The sequence below is a fragment of the Rhamphochromis sp. 'chilingali' genome (genome assembly GCF_963969265.1).
Source record: "Rhamphochromis sp. 'chilingali' genome assembly, chromosome: 1".
NCBI lineage: Eukaryota > Metazoa > Chordata > Actinopteri > Cichliformes > Cichlidae > Rhamphochromis > Rhamphochromis sp. 'chilingali'.
Genome location: NC_137929.1, coordinates 72049552 through 72077438, shown reverse-complemented (window position 1 = coordinate 72077438; position 27887 = coordinate 72049552). Strand labels below are relative to the sequence as shown.

The following is a 27887-nucleotide window of genomic DNA, read 5'->3' as shown; positions in this document are numbered from 1 at the left end:
GGGGTTGCAAGAAAAACCACAGCAAGTTTATACAACTTTGGATAAAGAAATTTGTGTCCAGCCCAGTACTCCAGCGGATTCTCCAGTCTGTCGATATTTGGTTCATGGAGGTATGTCTGTACTTCAGCTGTTGCATCAGCTGTAGCATTTGGGGTCTTTGTCTCCAGAACAGTGGTTTCCAAACGATGCCACAGTTTGCTACCTAAAACAAACAGAATGTAAGTAACTAAATACAATATAGTAATCGAAATGTGCTCATATACCTTGAGTCACAGGCTGAGAAGCTTTTGATGATGAGGCTGCTGCTGATGAGGCTGCTGATGAGAAGGCCACGTGCCGCAAAATAGCAGCACATTCAAAAATGAGTCTCTTCTCAGCATCCATTGCTTTATTTGAGCTAAAGAAGCCTATTTTTTTGAACCTTGGATCCAGCAATGTTGCCAGTGACATGATGCTCATTGACTGCAATGTGTAGAGCTTCTCCTTTATTTGTCTCCTTAGACACTCAACCATGGTGGAGCTCTCTGGAGTTAGGACAACTCCCATTTCCTCTTCATTTAGTGCATGGTGTAACATTGTTAAAAGTGGAATTACTTTGGATCCAGACACTCGCTTTTCCTCTGACACCTCAGTGGTGGCATCATTAAATGGGGAGAGTATTTTAAGACATTCTGCCATAAGCTCATACTGTTCAGAGGATAGTGGGCAAATATCAGTGTGCAGGCCAGCTAACGATGCTCCAATAGGTTCCCTGAGTTCATGAACACGTTGAAGCATTTGGAATGTGCTGTTCCAACGTGTATCCACCTCTTGAATTAACTTCAGTGCAGGCCGGCCCATTTGCTCCTGCACCTCTGTCAGCCTCTCCTAGAAAAACAGCCAACACAAACTGATTAATTCAAGCTTTGTTACTGCAGCAGCACCTTAAAGCAGCAATGAAATAATGGAACAAACCTTAGCAATTGTACTGCTCTTGAAATATCCCACTATCCTCCTACAGGAGGATAGTGCTCCTCCCCTTTTGCGAGTGTGGACGCTTCATCTCTTTGCTCCTTAAGAGACGAGCCACGAGGTTTGCACGTCTACAGAAAGATAAATAAAGAGTACCTTTTTTGGACCTCCCCACGACGTAAAAATGAAAGTTTTATTCCATTTGAGTGAGGCCAATGAGGTAAATGTTTTATTTTGTTTCTTATCGTTGTATGTATATATGCGAGTGTTGTGTGACATTCAAGTGCAATTACCGTAGTGTGAAGTGTAATGTGTATGTTATTGATCCTTTTGTTGGAATGTTTCGTTACATATAATGCTTAAGGACTTTATTAAGAATATTCATTTAAGTTTGTATTTCTTTTTAGTTCTGACGGCATTGTATCGGCTGTGGTTGGACATCATTACAGGTTAAGACATGTTGGAGAATCCTCCTGTCCGAAATAAATGTCAGCTAAAACGCAAAGAACAAGTTGAGCTTTATTAAGACTCGAGGGGAGTAACAATAACTGTCCAGAAAATAGAAAAAAAAGAAAAATTTGCATATAAATGTTCTCAGCATTTAAAATAGTAATTGAAGTGTATTTTGAGTAAATATGACATTTAATTTTTTTTAACTGAACTTCAATAAATTCCTGTGTCACAGTAGAGCAATATCTTTATGTTCATGCTAATAGTCAATTTTGTGAAAGCATCGGATTATTGGCTATAAATAGTTAACTCAGTATAATATGCTTTATATAGTATCACTGGACTCAACCACACAGAAATGAAAGACACTGGGGAAAAATAAGTATTCACAGACTTTCAGTCATTTGTAATCTACACATTTTCCTAAAACTGCTTTAAAAGTACAAGCATGCATTACACACAGTGAGAAAATAAAACTTTTTTGTTTCCAAACTTATTTCCAACAAACTTTATTTGTAATCAAGAGATTAAAAAGGAACACATTCAGGTTACTTTATTTGAAGCTGTCAGTATAAAGCCAGTCTGCATTAAGTTAGCAATTCTAACTGCACAAATAAGCACAACAGACAAGCACAATACAACATAATGAAGGAAACGTCAGCTTGTTAGCCCATTTAACAATTAGAGTGAGCGATTTTCTGTCTTTTTTACAGATAAATATCCAAATCATGACACCAATGAAAATGAGAAAACAGACTCCAGAAAATTTACCTCAAACATAACAAATGCTCTTGCCCCTTTTTCTTTTTTTACACACAGTCACAGTCTGTCTCCCAGTTCAGTTTTCAGTCGATCATTGTTCCAACATATATTAGATTATAATACTCAACACATTCCACTGTCTGACCCCTAATGAATGTGACCTTTTGGACATTAAAAATCGAGGCCCTCGTGCTTCATATATTAAATCCTCCATTAGGAACCTTGGTGTTACCTTTGACCCAGCTCTGACACACACGTTAAATCTTTGGTTCGCTCTTGTTTTTACCATTGAAGAAATATCACTGAGTCCCATTGTGTCACGCTCTGAACTGGAAATGATTCTTCATGCTTTTGTTTCATCTCGCTTAGACTATTGTGATTCCTTCTTTACTTGCTTAAGTAACGCCTCCCTGGAACGACTGCAGGGTGTTCAGAATGCTGCTGCCAGGCTTCTGACAAAGCATCACAAACACTCCCATGCCACGCCCCTGCTGATTCAGCTGCACTGGCTCCCTGTCAAGTTCAGGGTCCAATTTAAGATCATAATCATGACCTATAGGGCCCTGCACAGTGTAGCTCCAACTTACTTAGGTGATCTTCTCCTTTCTTATCACCCCAGCAGGTCCCTGAGGTCTTGTGTCCAGGGGTTGCTGGTTGTCCCGCTTACAAGGTTAAAAACAGAAGGTGACAGAGCGTTTGTATCAGCGGCTGCCAGACTCTGGAGCTCGCTCCCTTTGAGTTTGAGATCTGTGGACTCAGTCGTGTCTTTTAAAAAGCAGTTAAAAACGTATCTGTTTAAACTGCTTTTGGTTGATTTTGTTTGAGATTTTTCTGCCTCTGTAAAGCACTTTGTGATTTTATCTTGAAAGGTGCTATATAAATAACATTTTACTTTACTTACTTACATGAGTATGTTTTCTAAATTCAGTGATGACGTCTTTTGAGACAGGACTCATCAGAACATTTAGCATAATGGTCAAAGTCTGGGTTGTAGCTGCTCTCATCATCCTGAGGCCAATTACCAATGACAGAGTAAACTGATATGTTTAATTGATAACTGATTAAATCTGCAAGTGAAACATTTCCATATGCAATTTTTACAGAAAACTGTATTTTCTGTAAAACCATGAGAATGTCTCGTGATTTGAGTTAAATTCTACATATCTGTCTGATGGGTTTTCATCTTGTTCCATAAGGTTTGCCCAAATTTTTTCATAACTGCAGGTATGTACTGCAGAGCTCCTCTGGTACCTTCATCCACTCTGCTTCTCATCTCCTCCAGTTTCTGGACCTTCTCTGTGTCTCCTTTCTCCTTCATCTTCTCACTTAATAACTCTAAGTGTACAATAGTGGACAGAGAAAAAACATTCAGAGCGATTTCCTCCAGTCTGAGAAGATGTTGGTAGGACTCCTCCAGCCACTGAGACTTCTCTGCTGTCAGCTGGTTCATTTCCTTTTCTAGATTTTCCAAAAGGCTGGACTTGTCCTCACTTTTTGTCTTGTTCTTGTCATACTTGTTTTTCATTTCTTCATTAGTCTTTTTGACACGACGTGTCTTGGTTACATAGATCTTCCTTTCTTTCACATGATCTGATGCAGGACACTTGTTGGTACAAACAGTGCAGCGGCCTCCTTTCATGACCTCACAGTGTTTGGGATACCAGGCCATTGTGCATCCAGGATAGTGACAGTTCTCCTCACAGACTTTACAGCTGACAGCTCCTGCATACCCAGCCAACAAGCACCACCACCCAACCTCGATATCTTCTCTAACTTTGGAGACCTCATCAATTTCTATAGTGAACTCCTTATTTGTCATCATCTTTTCTTCGTGTTTCTTCAGAGCCTCTTGAGTCTGTTTTATTTCTGTCTGTTTTAATTCAATAAAATCTATTCTTTCTTGCAGGTTTTGAATGCAGGCTGTCAATCTGATTCGTTCATTTAACACTTCAACAGTTGTCATCAGTTTCTGAGGTTCAATATTTTCCAGGAATTCTGAGAATTCACTCATTCCTCCCTCTGATACTCTCCATGCGTTATGCAAACCCAGCTTTTCTTTCTTTTTTCTCTCTTTTTCCTGTTGGTTATTGAACAGGAAGCAAACTGGCTCATCCTCTATTCTGGCACATTTTATTTTTGCAGCTTCAAGAGCTTCAAGAGCATTTTCAGGTGTTACACCATCTGAGTGTGTGATCAGGGCCACAATGTTTTTCTCCAGGTTTTTTCCAAACAGAGAAATGACTGAATCAAAGATGTACCTCAATCGATCACTCAGTCGATTATCACTCGCCTTCATCACCAGACCCACTGCATGAACTTCATGGACTCCGTCATCTGATCGAAACAAGTCCAATAATCTTTCACTAACAATGACATCATGCTCAGTCCCTCTGGTGTCTCCATATCCAGGCGTGTCGATGATGGTCAGAGAGTAGGGCAGAGTTTCATCTTCAAAACCAAAGATCTCGTACACGATCACATCTGATGTCTGACTTTCTGATTGACTTTTCTTCTCCTCCTCTACGATCTTAAACCAGACTTCATCCTCCCACTTCACTCCCATCGTGTAGTTGACCAAAGCATTGATCAGAGTAGATTTTCCTGCTCCTGTTTCACCCACAAGTAAGATGGTTTTATTTGTCTTTTTTTGATTTTTTTCACCAACAGTCATTTTTGTCAGCGTTCCAAACATTTTTTTCTTTGGGTTTAGCTTGTAAACAGGAGGAGGTCCTGAACTGATAAGAACACTTTTGAGGATGGTGTTCTTGTATTTTGAAGACATATCCCTGGTCCTGAGAAGCAAAAATAAAAATTTGTTAAGTTTCGGTTTTTTGCCATACATTTAAGATAAGTAGGCATGTTTCAACATACAGACACATAAATCATAAATGCCAACCCAGTTTTGCAACCTGTTAACCCTTTAAACCCGGTCGGAGCGGGCACGCTCCATTTTGCGTAACTATTTCTAAATCCCGGTAGCACTGCAACCACGTGAGCTAGCGCAATAATTTTTTTGCATATGAAACCAGAGGAGTTGTACTTACATCTTAGCTTGTCCTCGATCACAGTTTTCTTCCACATATAGCTTTGCAAAAACTGCATAAAAAGCGCTTGCAGCAACTAAAACATAATATTCCAGAAACACGCTTTGCCGATCCGATCAGCTGTTCGTAACACTTCCTACGTCCATCAGCGCGAACTAGCGCATGTCCGCCGTGACCTGCCCGAAACCGGAAGTGACGTCATGTCGTGGAAAATTTCGCTTTTTGCCTTCAGGGCCTTATGAGCCTACACTGGTGTTTTTAAAATTCAAGTTTGACTTCATGCTTTTCTGTGTCGTTTCTGGGATGCTTAGGACTCATATTGCACTGCTGGAAATAGTTTATTTTGATGCACATGCTGGGTTGGTTTTTTTTGCAAATTTGCATCACACTGATCCATGCTGCTCAATTCACATCAGCTCACACACACTTTCTACCTGCAGAGGAAACACAAATCATTCATGTGCACATCAACTGAAATCCTCCTTTCCATCATGTGTGCTGTCCAAATATCAGCAAATAGCAGAGTTAAAGATGCTAAGATTTTCGCTGTGAGTGACCAAGAGAGACAATTAGAATTGAGTATATCAGACGGACAGCTAAGGTCAAACACTTTGGACAGAGAGAGAGAGACATCTGGGCTTTGACTTAAATCATGACTGTTTATTAACAGAAATCAATAACTGTTATTTGGCATTATTATATATAAATTATTAGATTATAATATTATTTTATGCCATGTTAGACCCCTAATTAAAGATTGTGAATTATTATGTAGTTTTAGTTTGCATTATTCTCCTGAATTAGAAGAAGCTGATAACTATTACATTTGTTAAACTGATTTGCATTACATTAAACTGCTGATTTATTGTGTATGAATGATATTGTTTTATGATGCATTATACTGCTGAGTTATAAGAAATACTGTTTGCAGAAAGTCATCGCCTTATTTGTCTGATTAGAAGAGAACATGCTGGAGTTTTCTGCCCCATCTCAGCAGGAGCAGATAAACAGGGAGCCAAGGTCGTAGCTTAGGCGCCGTGTGAGAGAAAGCATGTGAATGTTTAGGCTTTTATGATAAGGTGGAGGCACCAGAGGCTATAAGAGTTTGATCAATGCTCCACCATTTAGAGATCTGATGCTGTCTGCATACAGTGTCCATCTCCCACGCGTGTGATCATTAAAATCATCGTTTGACTCAACCCGGCCGGACCAGTGTTGTTATTGTGGTTTTTCCTCTTGTCTCCATCCCCAATATTTGAATCTGTAACAAACTATACCATTTTTTTTATATCAACACCTTTTTAAACATATTTTAAAAATTATACTCTGATAGCAAGCCACACATGGTAAGCTCTTCACCTCACCACTAGTTGCTTCACTTTAGTTTACTTTGCAGTCACTACTTTAAATATATTTTACTAATTGTCTAATATGTTTCTTTATTCATTTTTTTTCATCATGTGTTGATATCTGTGATGCTGATGTGTGAGATTTGCTGTGTGCACTCCATATATGGAGTTATTTTAGTTGATTTTATGAGTTTAGTTTATATCAACACTGCAAAGTCAAAGTTCTGTTTTATGTTATACACCTTTCTTTGTTTGAGTTACCTGGGGCGTGGCTTCTCCTTCCCAGTTGGCAAAAGGTGTGGCAAAGGGCTTGGGGATCGGAACTACTGCCGACAACCTCGTTGGACTAAACCACATCCTTCATTGCCTGGAGGGTGTTTGGAGTTTGTTAAATTGTTTTGTGTTAGTTGGTTATATGGCAGCCATTTTGTTTCCCTCATGTGTCATTTTAGCAGGTCAGTTTGTCTTGTGTTTGTTTGAGGTTTTGTTAGTTGTTATTTGGAGTTTAGTTTATTTAGTTGACCTATTTTATTGGTCTGCCTGTTTAAGTTTTGGCTTTGTTAATTATTATTCCTATTTTTGGGTCATAAAACCCCAGTTTTGAATTAAACACCTGCGTCTTCTATGTCTTACTGCTTGGTCTCTGACAATTACGTTCATCAGTGTTTTATTTATTTGTAACATGTTTCCTCTATCTCAACATCTGACCTCGTCTGTTGACATACCTGCTAACTGATAAGTAATTATCTGTTAATGTTCTGAGTAATTAACAGACCGATTCACATTTCATATGATATTTTTGGTTGTTCTAATTAAGTCAGAATAACAAGTGCAACAACCTTTACGTTACTATTATGCAAAACTGGCAGTCATAGTTGCTTCCTGTTTAAGCAGATTCAACAAAAAAGGGATTTTGATGCCAAAAGAAGCCAACATGTTTAATTCAGTTTTTTACGAGTGAGGTAAGTGACGGAAGTGATGTTGTAGGTGACGTCAGACGCCGGAGATTTTGGCGGAGAAAAAGCAAATGGTAGCATAGAGTTTAACAAAGATTTTCCAAGCTTCAGTATTACCAAATATACTAATCAATTGTCATATAACTAACAACATCTGTTTTATCATCTCTAACACCCTGGAGGACAACGGGGAGAGTTTAGACGCTCTCCAAGATTACATCGACCGCTGTTTTCAAGATTTAGTAATGCATAAGGCCCAGAGTGCATCTTCCCCGGCCAAAATCGAGACGCCGTCATCGAAGAGAAGTCGCCAGTAGTGATGGGATTTCCGGCTCTTTTTAGAGATCCGGCTCTTTCGGTTCGGCTCACTAAAAAGAGCCGGCTCTTTCGGCTCCGAACCGGCTCTTCAGGTTGTTTTGTTGCTTTAATTAATTTATTATTAACAATAATATAAAATTATGCACAAAAGGAATTACTAACATAAAAACAAGTGGTTTTATTTATATATGTTTATATATAAATATATGCGGTGGCCCCTAGAGACAAAACACGTACAAACTCCAAAACACATTTCTAGCATGAACTGAACTTCCAAAGCCGAGCTACTAGATCACTTAAATTACACAATTGAAAGCATGTGTGTATTGTTTGTGTATTTATACACAGGCACTCATATATATATTCAAATAATTTAAAAAAAGTTCATTTACCTGTTATTACCACACACCAAATCCGGTCGTTGGTACTTGCTGGCTTGTGTAGCCACAAGATAACAAAGGCTCAACACTGCGCCCAGCATCCTGGAGCACTTCTGTTGTCTTTTGTACGTGTTTTGAGTTTTTATGTGCTTCTGAGTTTTTACGTGCTTCGGAGTTTTTACGTGTTTTGGAGTTTGTACGTGTTTTTACGTGTTTTGGAGTTTGTACATGCTTCAGAGTTCGTACGTGATTTGAAGTTTGTATGTGCTTTGTCTGTAGGGGCCACCGTAAATATACTTTTATTTATTCACTCCACATAAAATGTAATAAATAAATCATATAATACAAAAATCAACTATTCACATTTCAAGTTTTAACTATTTAAATTTTCAGCTTTTTCCTTTCACAAATTTAAAGTGAAAAGAACACAAAACACTGCAAACCACAACACAATTAAATATAAATTATAATATGAAAACTAAAAGAACATGCATATTCTCTGTCATATGGACCTGCATGAATAAACTTTCTCAATCCTTTATCATCTGCAACTGAAAATAGTTGTGGATGATTACTATACCTTTCTAATGTTGTTGTCCCTGCCTCTCTTTCTCTCTCTCTGGCTCTGTTCCTGTGCTACTGAGTGTAACTACCGCCCCTCCCCCCTCTGCCCAGCATAAAGCACAAGGCTCGCGTGCAGAGTGAAGCGGAAAAAAAGTGCGAGAGAGAGGCTGAGAGAAAGAAAGAAAAAAAAAAACCCACGTGACGGCTCGCGATAAGGAGCCGGCTCGCGTCGTTCACGTCAAAGAGCCGGCTCTAAGAGCCATTTCGTTCGCGAACGACCCATCACTAGTCGCCAGGCAGAATCCCCCGGTACAACATCGCCTGCCGGCAAAGACATCGCAGAAATCCTGGAGTCAATCGACAAGCGATTGTCCAGTTTCGATGCGAGGCTGTCCCTGGTGGAGATTTTACACCGGGAATTTAAATCTCTGAGAGAATCCCTGGAATTCAGCCAGCGGCAGGTGGAAACGCTTGCCGCTGAAAATGCCACGCTACGGGAGTCGGTTAAATCTCTCACCGATAACGTGACCCAGCTAAACATTGAAAATAAAAAAATAAAAGAGTCCGTTATCGATTTACAAGCCCGTAGCATGAGAGATAATCTTGTGTTTTCTGGTATTCCAGAAACTGCCGGAGAGGACGCAGAGGCAACGGTGAAAAACTTCATTAAAATCCACCTGAAGCTGCCGGAGGACACCGTAAAGAACATCGACTTCGATAGAGTACATCGCTTGGGGGGCGCGCGGTCGCGGACCGGGAGACCACGGCCTATTGTGGCCAAATTCAGTCAATTCAAACAGAAGGAACAGGTGAAGAGTCGCGGCAGAGAGCTGAAAGGAACGGACTTCAGCGTGAACGACCAGTTCCCCAAAGAGATCCTGGAACGACGCAAGGTCCTGTTCCCAGTTCGACGTAGCTTTATCCAGAAAGGCTCCCGTGCTGTCATCGCTGTGGACCGGCTCTACGTGGACGGACAGCTGTACCGCGACCCCGGCACCACACCGTGGTTATACTGACTGCACTCCAGATAAGAACCCGCTACACTCTTTTCTTATTCATTCACACTCTCTCCTTTAACATGAGTTTAACCTAGTAATATCAATATGATGTCATAGCAGATATAACACCGTCACCCTCCGTCATTGCTTTAATTGGAATGTTTCCGTTTCGTTTCTTTTTTTTTGTTGTCGCTCACAGTTCATGTGGTTTCTTTCTTTCTCTTGTCTTTCACTGCTGTGATCACCTACTTCCCCACTCACCTACAAACAACACCCTCTATTTCTCCATATTTTCACAACACGATCACGCAAACACATCCGCTCAACGGCAGCACATTCACAACAGCCTCACAGCACGCACAGACTTGCAGGACACATAAGCAAGCCACGCTTGTTCATATTAGTGAATATTCACACACATAGTCAGACTTATGGAGTCTCTCACCACACTTCTTTTTCTCTTTCTATTTACAAACAAGGGATGTTTCCACATTCTCTCCACCTGTCTAAACGAAACACCCAGCATACATCATTAAACATACACGCACAATTAAGGGCATGCTGAGGTTTGTCACATGGAATGTAAATGGAGCTGGCACCAGAGGAAAGAGGTTAAAAATATTTAACCAGCTTAAAAAACTACAGGCAGATGTTGTTTTATTACAAGAAACTCACAAACCTGTCACAGGTTTAAATGAACTTAAAACACCTGAGTTTCCTAACGTGTTTGCAGCCGGTTATAATTCTAGACAACGGGGAGTAGCAATTTTAATACATAAAAATGTTAATTTTACAGTACTCGATACAGTTATAGATCCAGAGGGTAGATTTCTAATTATTAAACTATCAATATTGAACAAAAAACTATGTATTGTTAGTGTATATGGTCCAAATGTTGATGAACCCTCATTCTTCCACGGTTTTTTTAGTGCACTCTCTGAACACCTTGATTGCACACTCATTCTTGGCGGTGACCTCAACCTTGGACTAAATGAAGAAATGGATAGGCTCAACACAACAGGAACTCAGCGTAATTGGCAGTCCACAAATATAATCAAACAGTATATGAACGACTTTGGTCTTTGCGATGCATGGCGCTCTCTTCACCCCACCAGTAAGGAATATACTTTTTTCTCGCATGTTCATCACTCTTACTCTCGTCTGGATTATTTTTTGGTCAGCAGCTCACTGCTGTGTGACATTTCAGACACTGAGATTCATCCTATAGCTGTCAGTGATCATGCTCCTGTATCTTTAACACTAATGCACAAGAATAATACTACGCCAAGTAAAAACTGGAGATTTAATATATCACTACTTAAAGATGAAGACTTTATTAAATACTTTAAAAAGGAATGGACTTCATATTTAGACTTTAATGACACTCCCGGAATATCTGCTTCTGTTCTATGGGAAGCAGGGAAAGCTGTGATGAGAGGTAAAATAATTTCTTTCTCATCACACAAAAAGAAAGAAGAAAACAAAAATATTCAAGAATTAGAAAAAAACATCAAATCACTAGAAGAAGCCTACGCGTCCCACCAAGATCAGGAAACATTGAACAAAATATGCAAAACAAAACTAGAATTAAATGAAACTATTAATAAAAAAACACAATTCCTTATACAAAGACTTCGCTTGCAGAATTTTGAACACAGTAACAAATCAGGTCGATTTCTAGCTAACCAGCTAAAAATAAATAAAGAAAAAACAACTATATGTGCTGCTAAAGATTTATCGGGGAACACAATATATGATCCTGGAAGAATAAACAACATTTTTAGGGATTTCTATGAAACTTTATACTCACCACAAATAAACCCATCTAAAAATGAAATTGATCTGTTTCTTGACAACGTAACTCTTCCAAAATTACTAGACAGTCAAGCAATGGAACTGGATTCGCCACTGACGCCAAGTGAACTCCAGGAAGCCCTGATAAGTATGCCCAATAATAAGGCTCCAGGTCCAGACGGCTTCCCTGCAGAATTCTACAAAGAATTCTGGACAATTTTGGCACCAGTATTCCACAGCATGTTGCAGGAAATCGAGGAAAAGGGCAGACTACCACCAAATATGAATTCTGCCAACATTAGTCTCCTGCTAAAACCAGGCAAAGATCCTTTATTTCCCTCAAGCTATCGTCCAATTTCTCTTTTAAATGTAGACCTTAAAATAATCTGCAAAGCTCTCTCAAAGAGATTAGAGAAAATGACCCCCCTCTTAATTCATCCTGACCAAACTGGTTTCATAAAAGGTCGGCACTCCTCAACAAACACTCGTAGATTACTTAATTTAATAGACTACTCATACGATAAAAACATCGAAGCCATAATATTATCTCTAGATGCAGAAAAAGCATTTGACAGAGTTAATTGGAAATTTTTATTCGCAACTTTACACAAATTTGGTTTTGGAAACTCTTTCATAAACTGGATAAGAATATTATACAATTCCCCAACGGCTCGTATCAGAACAAATGACCAGACATCCTCCAGCTTCTGTCTCCTGAGGGGCACCAGACAGGGATGCCCACTCTCCCCCTCACTTTTTGCAATTTTTATCGAACCTCTAGCAGCAGCATTTAGACAGGCTACAACAATTAAGGGCATAAAATGTAAGAACATAGAACATAAAATCAGTCTCTATGCGGATGATGTGTTGCTTTTTCTGCAAAACACACAAACCAACCTCTCTGAGGTAATTACTTTAATAAACTGGTTTTCAAGAGTTTCAGATTATTCAATTAACTGGCCAAAATCTACAGTTCTCCCCATTAACTGCTCCTTCCATAATTCTTCCTCTGCCCCACTGCAATCCGGAAATATTAAATATTTAGGTATTAATATCTCTCCTAAGCTTTCAGACTTAACTAAACTAAACCACATCCCACTTCTAAAGAAAGTAGAAGGCGATCTGACTAGATGGAAATCTTTACCCATATCACTCATGGGAAGGGTCGCCACTATAAAAATGATGATCTTGCCAAAAATAAATTACTTATTTTTGATGATCCCTAACAAACCATCACAAGATTGGTTCAGATCTCTGGATTCATATATTTCCAAATTCCTTTGGAAAGATAAACCCCCGCGTATTAGCTTAAAAACGCTACAAAGAACCAAGGATAGAGGAGGATTAGATCTGCCTAATTTTCACCAATACTTCTTAGCCAACAGGCTTCAGTTCATCTCAGAATGGTTAAAACATACCTTCTTAGTTGAGCCCTGGCTAGATGTTGAACAGGCACTATGCAAGGATCTAGAGATTTCAGACCTACCATTTATTAGCTCAAACATCAAAAGACATGAATGCTTTAAAAGTATCAACATCAGCTTTTCTCTAACAGCATGGTGGGAGTTTCTAAAAATAACGGAGTCTTCATTAATCCCATGCAAACGTACACCTATCTGGAATAACCCTGACATATTACAAAACAATAATATGATTAATTTCCCAGAATGGAGTTGTAAAGGAATTAAATACTTAGAACATATATTAGAGGGAACAGAATTTATTCCATTTGACAGACTAGTTGAACAATATGGGATCAACAAGACAAGGTTTTTAGAATATCAACAAATTAAATCCATAGTAAAAAAGAAATTTAACCTCAGTCAAGTTGAATTACAAACACCACTAAGTGCGGCACATTTTCTTACTCTTAAATCCCCCAAATTATTATCTAAAATATACAGAACACTTTCTAAATTAGATGAATCAATATCCCTTCCTACTGCAAAGTGGGAAGCAGATTTATCAGTCAACCTAGACCAAAACTTCTGGTCTCAGATTTGCTTAAAAACTTTTAAATTAATTAAAAATCCCAGTCTGCAATTAATACAATACAAAATACTTCATAGAGTGCACTATACAGGTCATCGGATGTTCAAGATGGGCTTTACATCTTCCAACAACTGCTCACACTGTCAAGGCAATACACCAGACAATTACATCCACGCTCTTTGGTTCTGTCCACCAGTGCAAAAGTTTTGGCGCGAGATATGTGAAGACTTATCGAAGTGTCTGAAATGTAACATTCCAACCTCCCCCTTAGTGTGTTTGTTGGGCAGCTTAGATAATGTCACTTCAGAAAAGAATATAGCCCATATGATCTTCACTGCCCTATGCATAGCCAAGAAAACAGTCCTCATGAACTGGAAAAATAAAAATAATCTTAATTCTAACCAATATAGAAATTATCTATTAGATTACATTAGTCTTGACACAGCCTCTGCCACCACATTAGATCAATTGCTCTGGGCCCCTTTTATCAGCTCCATCACCTAGTGGGGGTGGGGGGTCATAGTTTGGTCCCGCCTTCACTGTTGTGATTGGTGAGGGGGTAGGGACAGGCTTAGGGCGTCGGGGGGTTCCCCGGAGGCATCTTCCTTGGGGGGCTCAACCCGGGGTAGCGGTCACGTCCGGTTGAGGGCTCTGTTGGCTCTCAGGTGACTGTTTCCTCGCGGCTGCGTGCAGCGGGGCTAGGGGAGGGTCTGTGCTGACGGACGTGGGTTACTGACCTGGCAACCTGGCTGCCCCTGGGTGGGTCCGGGATGGGCGTGAGGTTTTGGGGGCGCTCCGTCTCTGGGCTGGGGCCCGGGCCGGGCCTCGGGGGCTCGGGTCCTGGTTGGTGTGTTGCCGGGGTTGTGGGCGGGTGGGTGCATGGGGGCCCGGCCCTGGAGCAGGGTGCCGCCGGTGCATCGAGCCGCCTGGGGGGCTCTTCAACTGGTGGGGGAGATTGTCACATCTTGCAGGAGCTTTCTTCTCTCAGGAACTCTCTGCAGGAGGGGGAGATACAGGAGAGGTGGAGGAAGATCTCAGCCTGGGCGTTTACCGTCTTATGTAGTCTGGAAGATGTGTGGATGGTGGGGTGGGTGCAGTTTTCACTGTGGTGGGGTTGGGTGGACTGTCCAGGGCTCTGTGGAGCCGGGGGGCGCTACTGCACTGGGCCCCGGTCTGATGGGCCTGGGCCCCCCTTCCCTGGCGGGTCGCGGAGGGTGGGAGTGCCTACTGGGGTCAGCGGGGGAGCTGGCCCCAGGGAGGGGTTACCTGCCCCTCCCTTCCTTCCCTCCCCATCTCCAGCTGCCTCCCTCTTCCCGCTCCTCCACAACCACCCACACATGCAGGGCCTTGGAGTGGGGGTATGTCACCAGGGTGCAGAGGAGGCTACCCCCCCCCCGTCCCCTTCTGGCTGCCTCTGCCTCAATTTTATCCCACAACTTAGACATTCACATTATTCACACTCTCATTACACATACATATAGGATCTTGGGGGTGGGCACAATCACGGAGTCCAAATCACCATCAGGGTGTATACCTCACCCCTGACGTCGTTGCCCACCTCTCAATTTTAAATACACTTAGTCATTGAGGGTTAGCAGGAGGGACTATGCGCTTACCTGCTGCTCCTTGGCAGGTAGCTCCATGCCCTCCTGGGTTTTAATTGCACCTTAGAACACATATGCATCAACACTACAATGAGCGGGTGGAGGGAGGTTTGGAGTCTTCTCCCACCCCCATTCTCTGCGGCCTGCTGGAGCGGGAGGGCTAGTAGGAGGAGTTGGCCGTCCGACTGCGGTCTGGGGTGTGGGGCCTCCCTGCTGCTGCGGAGTCGGGGTGGTCTGCCTCTCCCCACCGCAGGGAAAAGGGTAACACCACCTGGGTCTGGGTGCAATTCCCCCCTCCAGGGGCAAGGGTACCTAGACCCGGTTTGTAGAGTACGCTTGGGGAGTGTGATTGTGTGTACAGCGTCTCTTTATGTCTGTCTCCACGTTGGTTGAGTGTGGAGTGAGTGCATATGAGAGCATGAGGGTGGGAATGGATGTTTGTGTCTGTGTGTGCCTGTATGTCTGTGTCTATATGTCAGGTTGGGTATCAGACGCCACCTCTCTGGGGACACCTCAGGCCCTCCAAGGTTTGGAGGCCTATCTCCACCCACCACCACTTCCCCTGCCGGTGGCGGACTCCCTCAGGTGTCGGTGTGTTGGTGGTTCTTTGTGTCTGGGGGTGGGCGTCCGGGTGCACACCGGCTCACTCCTTGGCGGCCGCTTGTCGGGGCCTGGGGCCTGGGGCTCGCTCGGGCCCCTTTGGAGGTGGGGTGCCCCCGGCCTCTCGGCCTAGGGCTCGGTCACTCAGGCGCAGCTGGGGGCCGGCGGAGCTCACGGGCGCGTCACTGCAACTCCCCCTGACTTCTGCTCCGCGGCTGCTGGGCGAGCCCTCATCTGGGACTCTCCTCAGCTCTTACTGGGACAGTGGCGCGGCTGCCCCTCTGTTGGTCTTCCATGGTCTCTTGTGTTCTGGGGGCCTCTGGATGTCTGGAGTTTTGATCTCCTCCATACCCGCTTCACACCCTGGAGGACGGGGCTGTGGCCCCCCCCACACTCCCTAGCAGATCATTACATGGAGAAACCTTTGGAATGCAAGCATGCTGATCCACACAGGTATGCACACATGGGTATTCACAGACGCGGACTAAAGCTTTCTTGGCTGCTGCCTCAAAGCACACTGTGCGCTGTCTATCTTGCGTGCTGCACAATATCGTTTATTACTTAGTAAATACTGATATCTATGGCTAGCTAGTTTATTGTGATGGTGCTTTGTTTTCTCTATTATTATGTTGCTCTTTGTTGTTTGCTGTCTCCTCTGTTTGTTTTTGTTTGTTTGTTTTTTTTTTTGTTTTTTTTCTCCATACAGGTGACCCAGGAGTTTTTTTTTTTTTTTTCTCTCTCTTCCCCCCCCTTCTCACCGTCTCTTCTCCCCTTTGGTTTTCTTTCTTTCTCTCCCCCTCTCTCTCTCATTCATTCCCCCTGTCCTATTTATTAAAAAAAAAAAAAAAAAAAAAAATGACAAAGGATGAACTGAAGCTCTGCCATCACGTAATGTCGCATACTGCTGTTTCTGATGTCATTTAAAAAAAAAAAAAAAAAAAATAATAATAATAATAATAATAATAATAATAATAATTCAGTTTTTTACTACATCTATAAATCCACCTGCACTGTAATTATAAAGATGCCCAACCTCCAAGAGCTTTTAGAGGTCAGACACTATGATACATCTGTTTGACCATCACCAATTAATCTGACGGCAGTTACTGTGGAACAGCAGCGAGTTCAGGCTGCAGTCAGCGTGGCAGTGAGCAGGAGAGCAGCAGCACCTCTCCACAGACTGATGGAGACAGGGAATCACTATGGATTTAAATGATGATCAGTGTTTACTGCCAAGCAGCTGAGCTGTGTCAATGGAATTTGTGCAACTGTTTGATAATAATCTACCTGAAACTGATGATATTGAATGGCATGTGGCCTCCTTCAATTCGCAGTGTCTAAGAATTTGAGCTCTGTGTGGTGGCTGTAGCTCAGGTGGCAGAGCAGGTCAGCCACTAATCAGAAGGTCGGTGGTTCGATCCCAGGCTGCATCCTGGCTGCATGCCGAATATCCTTGGGCAAGATACTAACCCCGTGTTTGCCTACTGGTGGTGGTCAGAGGGCCCGGTGGCTCCAGTGTCCGGCCCCAGGGCAGCTGTGGCTACAATGTAGCTGCCATCACCAGTGTGTGAATGACTGGATATAGTGCTGCTTTGGGGTCCTTAGGGACTAGAAAAGCGCTACAAATGCAGGCCATTTACCATAAAGTGGCTCCTCTTAAAACTAGAAAGGCAGCACTATTAAATCCCCACCCTGGATCACAGAAGCTATCTGCAGCTTTACGCGATTTTGCCATAAAACTGAGCGCCTGTGAAAAGCCACAAAACTTGAGGTTCATAAGCTCCACTTATAATGACATAGTGAAAGACACGAGAGCCACTTGTTTCTAGGGGTGGGTTTTGATTATCGATTTATCTATTAAAATCGATTCTAGCTTGGATTCTGCACAAAGACGTAAACACAAAGTGCAGACCTGCGGATCAGAATCAGTGAGATGTCGCCTCTCTCACCCGACAGCACGGACACGGTCGGGGCTGAAAGCTGACAGCTCGCTGACTCTGATCTGTCGGCGGGTCGAGCTTTGTGTTCACACCCTGATTTGCGCTGATTCTAAAGCTGTTAGTTTTATCTCTCTCCAAACAATATTGACTGAACCAGCAGCAAAAGAAGATCCAAACTACGCTTCACATAAACATCGTCATGAATTCACTCTGACTTTTGCTGTTTTGCTTCCACCACAATAAAAAGTGTACTTCAAGAACAGTTTCCTGTCTAAAAATCTGTTTTCTGCATTATCCGCTTGCTTGTTACGCACAAGTCTACCGTTGTTTACAGCGCTGTCGGGCCCTGTTTTTTTTTCCTTTTACTTACTTTCAAAAAGAAAGCCTCATTTCTGCTGTTCAATAGGCTTGTAAACAAATTTAAACTTTTTAAAATTATGCAAATTGGAAAACGCGGTTCGTGGCTCAAAAAAGGATGGGAATACTGACCTAAATGATTAAGTTAATGGGGCAGGGATATCAATATTATATTTTTATGGGTTCACACAAAAGTTATTGCCCGTAAAATGACAAATTTAACCTTGACCTTATATGTACGATTGGGTATTGTCACTGAGTTCAAGTTTTATTGTCATATACAGATGAACAGTGTAGCCACATTTACCCATAATGAAATTCTTTGGCTCGTGCTCCTCAGCTTTACATGAGCATATAGAAAATGTCCAGTTATACTTAAGAAGAAAATAACAAAAAAATAACAATAATAATAATAAAGAAAAACAAACAAAATACTAAACTATTCAACAAATGATTCGAACCTGATTAACCTTTTAAATTAAGAATATTTCATTGCAAATTATTTGACTATTTCTCTGCAATTACAAACTCTGTGTAAACGATCTATGTGTTAAAAACAAAGCTGGCACTTCATCAGAGGTGTAAGCATCACAGCAGATACCTTTGTGTCAAAGTGACTGATGGTCAAACGCAGAAAAATATGAAGGAGATTTTCATGGCCTGGTCTTTTATAGCAGATAATCATCTTAAAAATATTCTGCAGTAGATCAAAAACGGAAGCTATCCGGTAGCTACTGAACAGCAGAAATTAGGCTTTCCTGTTGGAAGTCATTTTTGAAAAAAAAAAAAAAAAGCAGCCGACAGCGCTGTACACAACAGTAGACTGATGCGTAATAAGCAAGCAAAAATTGCAGAAAACAGAGATTTGAAATGGGAAAATGGTCTAGAAGTACACTAAGAGAGAGAAAGAGTTGTGCAGGAAGTGTGCAAAGTTAGAGCAATCCATTTACCTGCTTTTTAATTGTTTGCTGTTTTAGCTGTTTGGTGGTAAAACAACATTTATATTTAAAAATCAATTTCAAAATGTAATGACTCGATATCACATTCAAATTAAATTTGATTTTAATCAGGAAATCAGTTTTTTTAAACCCACCCCTAACTGTATGTGATCGCTATCTGAAAACCTAAATTCTGACTATTACTTCAGGAGGAATAGCAATTTTTATGAATTCTGGACACCAGATACCTCACCTTGGCACAAGCTCATAGGTGAGGCTAAAATGCAAATACATTTACCAAAATAAAAATCAATATTGTAAGGATAAGCTCACTCAATTGTACAGTTTTACGATCAGTTTTGATGATAATGTGCATGATGATATATTAAAACATGAAGATAACTGTATCTCTTAACTGTACTTATTGTACTTACATTGCCATGTTGATGACAGAGATCCACACAGTGAGGTGTCAGGAAAATCTTGCTCTGGAGTAAAACAAAAAAAAATATTAATCCCATCTATTTCTAAAGAATTACATTTGGTAAATCTTTCTGTTCACACCGATCTGATTATTAGCAGAATAATTACAATCAGGATCTTCATTTTCAATTAGTTAAATGTTCTCTTTCTGTAATTTTATCTTGGTCTCCTGATTCCAGCATTTCAAGTGATCTTACCTGTATTGTATCAGGAAGCTCTGTGATGCTGAGGAGGCAGAGAAGGGAGGGTTGCACAATTTTATACCCTCAGAGGAGGGACGATGAGACCATGCAATCACATGACTTTTTGGAAATCACAGAATTAACAGAAGGGAATTTGAGCAGCAATGTTGCCCCACCCCCCTACTCATAACAAAACTGAAAGTGTTTCCACCTTGCATGTGTGTTTTTGTGTGTGTTGCAAAACAGTCTAAAGTCTGTCACTGCTTTGAAATAGGCTTTGAAATGAAAACAGCCTTAAATAACTGTTGTTATATTTGTTGCAGCTTCTGCTCCTCTTGGACAGACGACTCTTGAAAAGACATTTTTGAATTTCAACTTTTAACTGGATAAATATCGGATATATAAACGTCTGCAACAAAGTGATTCCAGCTTCTACCTCATGATAGGAATGTTTTTGTGGCTCAAGATGACCTGATATCTTTCATGATGGACACATTTGACACATGTTTCACATATTATAGACTTTTAGGCTCTACTTCACTTTCTATGAAGCTTCCTGCCGAGCCTCTGTGGATAAAGGGGAACTTAAAAATGTGTGAGGTGACTCTCAGAGTGCTGAACAGGTTGTTCACAACATTCACGTGTGTGCGTGAGAGATGCAGTGTGAGTGAAACTGTGGGATAAAAGCTGCTCGTTTAGAGCTGAAAGTAACTCAGGACGAGTCCCAACAGGTGAGAGAAGAGCGGCTGCAGGATGACTCCACACTTCAGTCAGTGGAACAAAGAGTCTGGTGCTTCGAGTGGGAGAAAACCTGCTGGGTGAGGACCAACGGTTAATGTTGTTAGATCTTTGTATGGGAGAGAAAAACCTGTTTAAGCTGAAACTGGTTTCTGTAACAGGCTAATTGTAAACAATGATCTGTTACACCCAGATTCTGAATTCATGCCAGCACTGAAAAACAAGCACAGCTCCAGAAAGGCTGCTTTCTAGAATTATATTTGTTCGCAGATGTTGGCAGCTATCAGCGAATAGTTATCAGCTATTTTGAAACAAAAAAAGACACGTTTTATCAATAACAAGAACTCCATAACAGCAAATGAACTGTACAACAGAAAATACAAATGCTATTTATAGTCTCCTCACAAGAATGATAAGAAAAATAAACTGGGCCAATATGGCATGTCTGTTAATACAGAGACACATGTTAATATGATCTCTGGTCTCCCACTCAGAGACACAGGTCTCCGAGTGTCCAGCATTCAGACCTGAGGACTCATGTGAGAGAAAACCTGCTCACACAGACATGTAGAGCCAACTGGTGTCAATAAGGCCTCTGCAATGTTCTGAAGACAGTTAAACCTGTCAGGTAGTGATGTCCAGCATGCAGCATGCAGCTCCATGAACACGCACATCTATGGATTCCAGCTGCTTCGATGTTGCATTAACTGGCATTAACTCAGCCAGTTAATGCGAGACAAATCCAGCTGCTCATTAAAGATTTCTGGTTTAATCAGAAAATAAAACATTGGTCCAAACACCTGAAAGTCCCAAAAATGCATTGTGTCTCGAGTCTACGGATGTATCCGTGTATCTCCGTGGTGCTGATGCTGAGCGGGAAGCTCCTGAAGCTTTTGAAGTGTCGGAATATGGAAAGCTAACAACGTCCCTCTTACCAAGTTATTTTTAGCCAATTACAAGTTGAATCTGGCAGTTGGGGTTGTTAGTTAAGATAGCGTCATTAAGAAGAGGTGCAACTAATGTGTCTATGCAAGCTGATTTGCGATGTGCACCGCTGGCGCGGCCATTTATTTTTTGATGCACCTTCTCAGATTAATTCACTGCGTGTCGTGCCCAGGGCTGGACTGGGACAACAAAACAGCCCGGGCATTTTGACTAAAGACCGACCCACCAGGTATTAAAGCCATAAAGCCTTTGAATGAAAACAAACGCTGTTGTGACAGTGATGTACAGTCTTGTTGGTATATGCATGATTTCTATACATTTTACATCAGATAAAAAACTTTGGTTGTGAGCTTCAGATAATTATTTAATAAAAGCTAGACATTTTAAATGAGAATAAGAAAGAAAAGTATTTCTTTGTGCCCCCCTCTCCCTGTTAATGCCCTACCTGCCCCCCTGGCAACACTTTGCTAGACCCGCCCCTGCACAGTTACCAGCTGTCAGCTGCTTAGAAAAGGATCCTGGTGTTATTTGTCTCTCAGAAACAGTTCATAACTTCAACTCATTCATGTCACCTAAAAGGTAAACCTGTTTCTCCATCACAGCTCTGATGATTCAGTAAGGACATCTCCTGGTTTCATCTTCATGTTTCCCTCTCACCACATAAGCAAACCGATATCATGACCAGCAGCTTTACAGCTGTGGCTCCAGCAAACATCAGCTGATACTAGAAATTAATATTAAATACATTCTAACAACAGCTGATCAAGCTTAAACGTGCTGCTGTTGTTTAGTGCGACATCCGGCGGTTTCCTCTTTCTGGCGCAAAGTGGGCGATAAACAAACAAGAGAGAAAAGCTAATCAGCTGATCATTGATCAGTTTCATGATTGAAGTAGAAACAGGAGAGGGAGGGGGAGAGAATGAGAGAAGAAGAGCAGCTGTGCAGCAAAGACAAAATAACTCCACCTTTGTGTCTTTTTCATTCTAGCTGAAGTCCGGGACAAACTGCGTCCCCTCTCAGCTCAACACGAAACGCGTAATAATTTCTCTGAATGCGGGAGGATTCCGTCTTTTTACGGTACGGTTGGCAACTCTACTAACTAACCTTATGAATTAAATAAAGTTCAACATCAGTAACATCAAAGCACCCACCCAGCTGTATAGAAACTCTGTCATGCTAGCTAGTAGCAGTACGAGTTATTGTAACTGACTGTAAAAAGTCAGCACAATGTAAATAAACTCCACCTAAACTTGGTTTATATCTGACCCAGATAAACTGCAGCTCATAACTTCTTACCTGAAGTTCAGTTCAACTCACGCTCGGACCGGCGGCCGCCTCGGGTCTCTCCTCGTCCTGCCTCTGATCTCCCTCATCCACGTGCTGGCCTCCACCACTTGTTAATTTTACTGAATCTGTGGAAGCTCCGCGATGCCACCACCAAACAACTGAGTTATTTTTACACACCGGCCAGCATCTGGCCAATCCAACACCTTTCATTGTTTATACCGTTACAAAAAATAAATAAAAATCATCAGGCCACCGAGCAAATGCCCAGTATGCCAATAGCCGGTCCAGCTATGGCCGTGCCATCAGTTAACCCTTCACGTGCCAACTGTGGCATGCGTGCCTAGGGTTGCCGACCCCTGATGTAGAGAAAGCAGCGGCAGACAAAATGCTCCAGCATCCACTCATCTACATCAAAATGTTCCCCTCCATGGCCTTGTCTTTCATTTTTTTATAATCATCTTCATCAGGAAGTGTTAGATCACATAGCTCAGCATCATCTCTGATACTCAAATCCTTATACTGTTGTGGCAGCCAGTGGGCTGGCCTTGTTTTCTTGTTGCCTGTCTCTTTCAGGTATGTGGTAGGTGGAGCTGACCCAATTATAGATGCAGTACACCTGAGAAGGCCAGTCCCGGTGTTCAAAGCCACCTTGACTGAACCTCTGTCTCTCACTCTCTCTCCATCTGTGGCTCATTGTGCTCCCTTGGTTATGTTCAGTTATGGCTGTTTAAAAGCCTGTGTGTGGTTTCCCACTTACTTGTCACATCCTTTGATCCGGGTTGTGACAAATGGGGGCTCGTCTGCACAATTATCTTGGCCTGGTAAGCTTTCTAATGTTTGATTGAGAGCTTGTCTGTTTGCAGCTGATTGCAGCTAGTACTGTTTTGATTATATCTGTGTAAATGACTTTGTCTGGTTGTGTCTTGGCAAGGACTTGCCTTGTGTTGTAGCAAATTGATAGTTAATTACTATCATCTGCCCATAGGTAGTGATGGGCAGATAAAGCTTCATGAAGCACTGAAGCTTTTCATCCAATTGGTTCACCCCAGCACAAAGCGTCTTGAAGCTTCATTTGCTCTAGCAGGACACCTACTGGACGTAAAAATATTAGTTGGCATGAATTTGAAGAGTGTGGCCTTTTGCACACAGCCTGTAAATGTCAACAACAAAAGGAGTGTGTAAAACATCTATATTGTAGTGATGGCAGTATACTGTGTATATTTATGCTGGCAGTATGGGAAATGAATGTATATGTTTGAAATAAAAATGAACTGAACTGAACCACAGGTCTCTCCAGCACGGCTGGAGGGGAACTGAGCCTAGCAGATGGACAACACACACAGTTTATGGTTCTCTGTATTCCTACATAGCAGCACAGTGATTGACACTAAAGAGTCCAGAGATACAGTACTGTCTACTTCATACTTTCACGGAAGAACACAATGCATACACAGGCTTGACACACACATGCACGGGTGACATAACCAGTGGGTTTCAAAACTTTCCTGTGCCAATGTTTTTGACCTCTCAGGGGACGTGCAGCAATAATCTGTATGTGTCAGTGACACTGATATAGGACCCAAAGCTTGGATTCTCTGAATGAAAACAGTGCATTTATTTACAGTGAAAATGACAGAATTTTTCAGCAAGTGCTCCAGGTGACAGTGTGAGTAATCCCTTGTGAGGTCTAGTGTTGCTTTAACAGTTATTCAGCACTTTGTTGATCACTGTGTGGTACAGGATGAACCATGGAGAAAGTAAACATCTGTTACGCAATTTCAAGTTGATTCCTGTAACAACACACAGTGGTTAAAATGGAAAACAGGTGTGTTTTTCCCACACATTCAACCATGTGACAATCAGATAGCATTGAAAAACCAGTTCAGTGTCGCCTGTTTGACATTAAAGCACCATCATAGCAATGGAAACTTAGGGCACAGCTTCACAGATCATTAAAACTTTATTTGCGACTTGTTGAAGCACTTTAAACTAAAAGACATTGTTTCAGGTATCTGGATGACACCTGGGTTGACATCAAATCTCAGCACACTTTACTGATCACATCAAATTCAACAGGGAGGATATGAAAAGTGGCAGGTTAGCCTTCTTAGACTGTGGGATTTCCATCAGTAATGGGTGACATTTAAAAGTTGATGTGTACCATAAACCTATGAATATGGGTCCGTGTTGAAGGTTTGACTCTCATCATCCACCTGAGCACAAACTGGGTGTCATCAGGACGCTACAACATAGAACGAACACCATCCCCACAGACACAGCGGCCGGGGAAGCAGAAGAATATCACATCAAGAAGGCCCTGAGTAAATGTGGTTATCCCAGCTGGACATTTATCAAAGCTGGGAAGGCACCTAAAGAAAGCTCCAGTCAATCCAAGAGAGAAGGTCACATGCTGCCTAAGTGAAAACCCATAGTGATCCCTTATGTGTCAGGAGTATGGGAACAGTTGAGACGCATTTTCTCTAATCACTGCATCTCTTTAGCTTTTAAACCCCAAAACATAGTGCACCAGGAAAAATTAGTCCACCCCATGGATCGACACCCCCGACACAAATGACCACCCTTATACAGCTCAGAGGCAGCAAGCCTTTCTGCAGACTATCCGTGATAAACTCCAGCAATTCATCACCCACCCAAAGGATTTGTAAAATTCGACCAGAGTTCTACCACTCTGAAAACTCATCAGAGCAGTATGAAGTTCATGCAAAGTTGGCTGAGCCTCCAATTTGCGATTGGCTTAAGCTGCCACCTGATGAAGTCCTTCGAAGAAACGATTGCACAAATTGGGATTATCTGAAAAATCGCTCTTTAAAAAGGTCCTTATAATAGCTGACAGCAAACATGCTGATCTCAGAAGGATCTGACATTGTGGAGCCACTGCCAGACATTAGAGAGTGAACAATCTTTCTTTGCCTATTCTTTTTTTCTAGTCCAAAGAAGAAGTGAGACGGGGCCTCCATCTCTGTGATACTGAGGAAACGTCACCTGACCAAAGCCCCTTTGGCCGTCCTGCCCAACAGGTCGGCAGGTCAGCCTTTTTGGATTTGAGGGAATCTAAAAGCTCTTGGTTTCCTGTAGACACTGCTAAACCCTGCAGTTCGTCCACCTGAGTACCTAGGTCTTTAAATGTTTGTTTGAGACATGACCTATTGCAAGTTCCTGTTCTTATAATTTAGTGAGACGCTTAATTCTGCTTTTCTGCATACCTCATACACACAGTTTAAGTTCATTGAAAGGTCGTATGTCTATGTATGGTATAGCTGGAAACACACACACATACCCACACACACGGAATACAGACACTGATGTTGTTCAGATGTGCCTGCTTAAGAATGTCATGTGTATTTGTAATTGCATATTCATGAATGATTGCTTGCTGACAATAAAAAGGGCTGTAGCTAAGGAATCAGTCGAAGTTGGCTGAGGACAGGTGAAGGCCTGGGCTTGCTTCCCTCACAAGCCACAAAGACAAAGAGCTCTGTCTGGTCTTGTTTTGTCGTGCAGCTTGGGCTTGTGTTCCAGCGGGGTTTGTGCCTAGATAAACCCAATATCTCCCCTATAAAGGATGTGCCGGGAGCTGAGGTGCGGTGTGTGGGTGGCAGCTGGAATGCTGCGGCCGAGTGTTGGAAGAAACACAAAACAATAAAACGTGTAGTAACGTGCAAGCTGTGTGTGCGGGTCCTCATTCATGTCACAATTCAGAAGCTTTAAAAAAGCAACTCTTTTCACTTCATCACTAGCACCATTCAAGTTTAATGTGACTATTTTCAATTCACACATAAAAAAATGAGAGACAGAGAACAAAGGACAGGGACATACAGAGTATTCTTAAGGAACTTTTAAACCCATATGCTCCTGCTAGGGCTTTAAGGTCATCCTCACAGTTACTGTTGGTTCAGCCCAGATGTCGACTGAAATCTAGAGGTGATCGATCGTTTGCTCTAGTTGCACCGGAGCTGTGGAACAATCTCCCGATTGGCATCCGGGCGTCTGATTCTATTCATTCTTTTAAATCACGGCTAAAAACATATCTTTTTAAACTTGCCTTTTCTACCAGTTAAATGCTGGCTTGCTTGCAGTGACCTATTGACCTATTGTATTAAATTCTTTGCTATCTTTCTATTATTGGTGTCTTTTATCATGGTGGTACAGTCTTACCTTGCTATAACCTATGTGCTGCAGTTTACTCTTATTGGTGGCTTTTATCTGTGAACATAATCCGTTACTTTTATGTATTTGATGTTAATGTGTGAACTGTTTTATTTTTTATTGTTTTATGTAAAGCACTTTGGTGTGCTCTATAAATAAAGATTGTTGTTGTTGTTGTAAACATCACCATCCTCATCAGCTGGAAGTGCTTGAGCTCTTACTTTCAAAATCAATTTCTTTAACCCTCTGGGGTCCAGGGTATAATTGGCCGTTTTTGACTACTTTTGATTTTACCTCTATATTTCACCTTTAAAATGTGTTTTTCTTGCCTTGTTTGTATCATTATTTTCAGCACAACCTCAAATATCTGAAATTTGAGTTATTTTTTCATTTTGGCATACTATATTAGCATGGTTGATCTAAATTCAGACAAAAAAATTCAAAATCCGAGTAGAAGAAAGTTATATTTTTTACTGTACAACCCACAAACATGTTTAACGAATCATTTTCATAACTTGAAATGCAAATAGAAATTGTACATTTCTAAAAATTATGCACAAGTTTTGCAAACAACAAAGTTATATGGTACTATTTACTAGGGGTGCAACGATATTCGTATCGATATTGAACCGTTCGATACAGTGCTTTCGGTTCGGTACGCATATGTATCGAACAATACAACATTTGTAATTTATTTTATCAACTTTCCTTCTGACGATGCTGTCTGTGTTGAGCGCTCAGTGGATCTGCGTTCGACTACTCCGCCTAGGCTGCACTGTCGAGCGCAGATCCACTGAGCGCTCAACACAGACAGCATCGTCAGAAGGAAGAGCCAGGGCAAGCCAGCGAGACAGAAGTTAAGCTCTCCTTGCAACATGGACCTCCCCCACTCTCATTCATATCTGGCGTTTGGAATTATTTTGTTTTCATGTGACGTATGACCCTGAAGGTAAGCGAGTCATGGACTAAAGTAAAACAGTATGTTGGATGTGCCATGCAATGCTCAATTACATGGGTGGGAACTAGTGTGTTAGCGCAGTTAGCTCGTTAACGTGTTGGCCGTCCAGCCCCATGCACGGGGCGATCGG

General features: G+C 41.7%; 2 protein-coding genes across 2 annotated transcripts in view; both read right to left on the bottom strand.

Annotated features, from left to right (window-relative positions):
• The window catches only part of LOC308396731 (uncharacterized protein), a 525219-nt gene that overhangs the window by 352314 nt on the left and 145018 nt on the right, over nt 1-27887 (bottom strand). The gene's annotated exons all lie outside the window — the stretch shown is intronic.
• LOC308396298 (uncharacterized protein) lies at nt 2504-19479 on the bottom strand. The gene is made up of 2 exons (XM_080881496.1): nt 19432-19479; nt 2504-4955 (listed from the first exon to the last, which is right to left on the bottom strand). The coding sequence occupies exons 1-2, from the start codon at nt 19437-19439 to the stop codon at nt 3320-3322; spliced, it is 1644 nt and encodes a 547-aa protein (XP_080737622.1). The 5' UTR covers nt 19440-19479; the 3' UTR covers nt 2504-3319.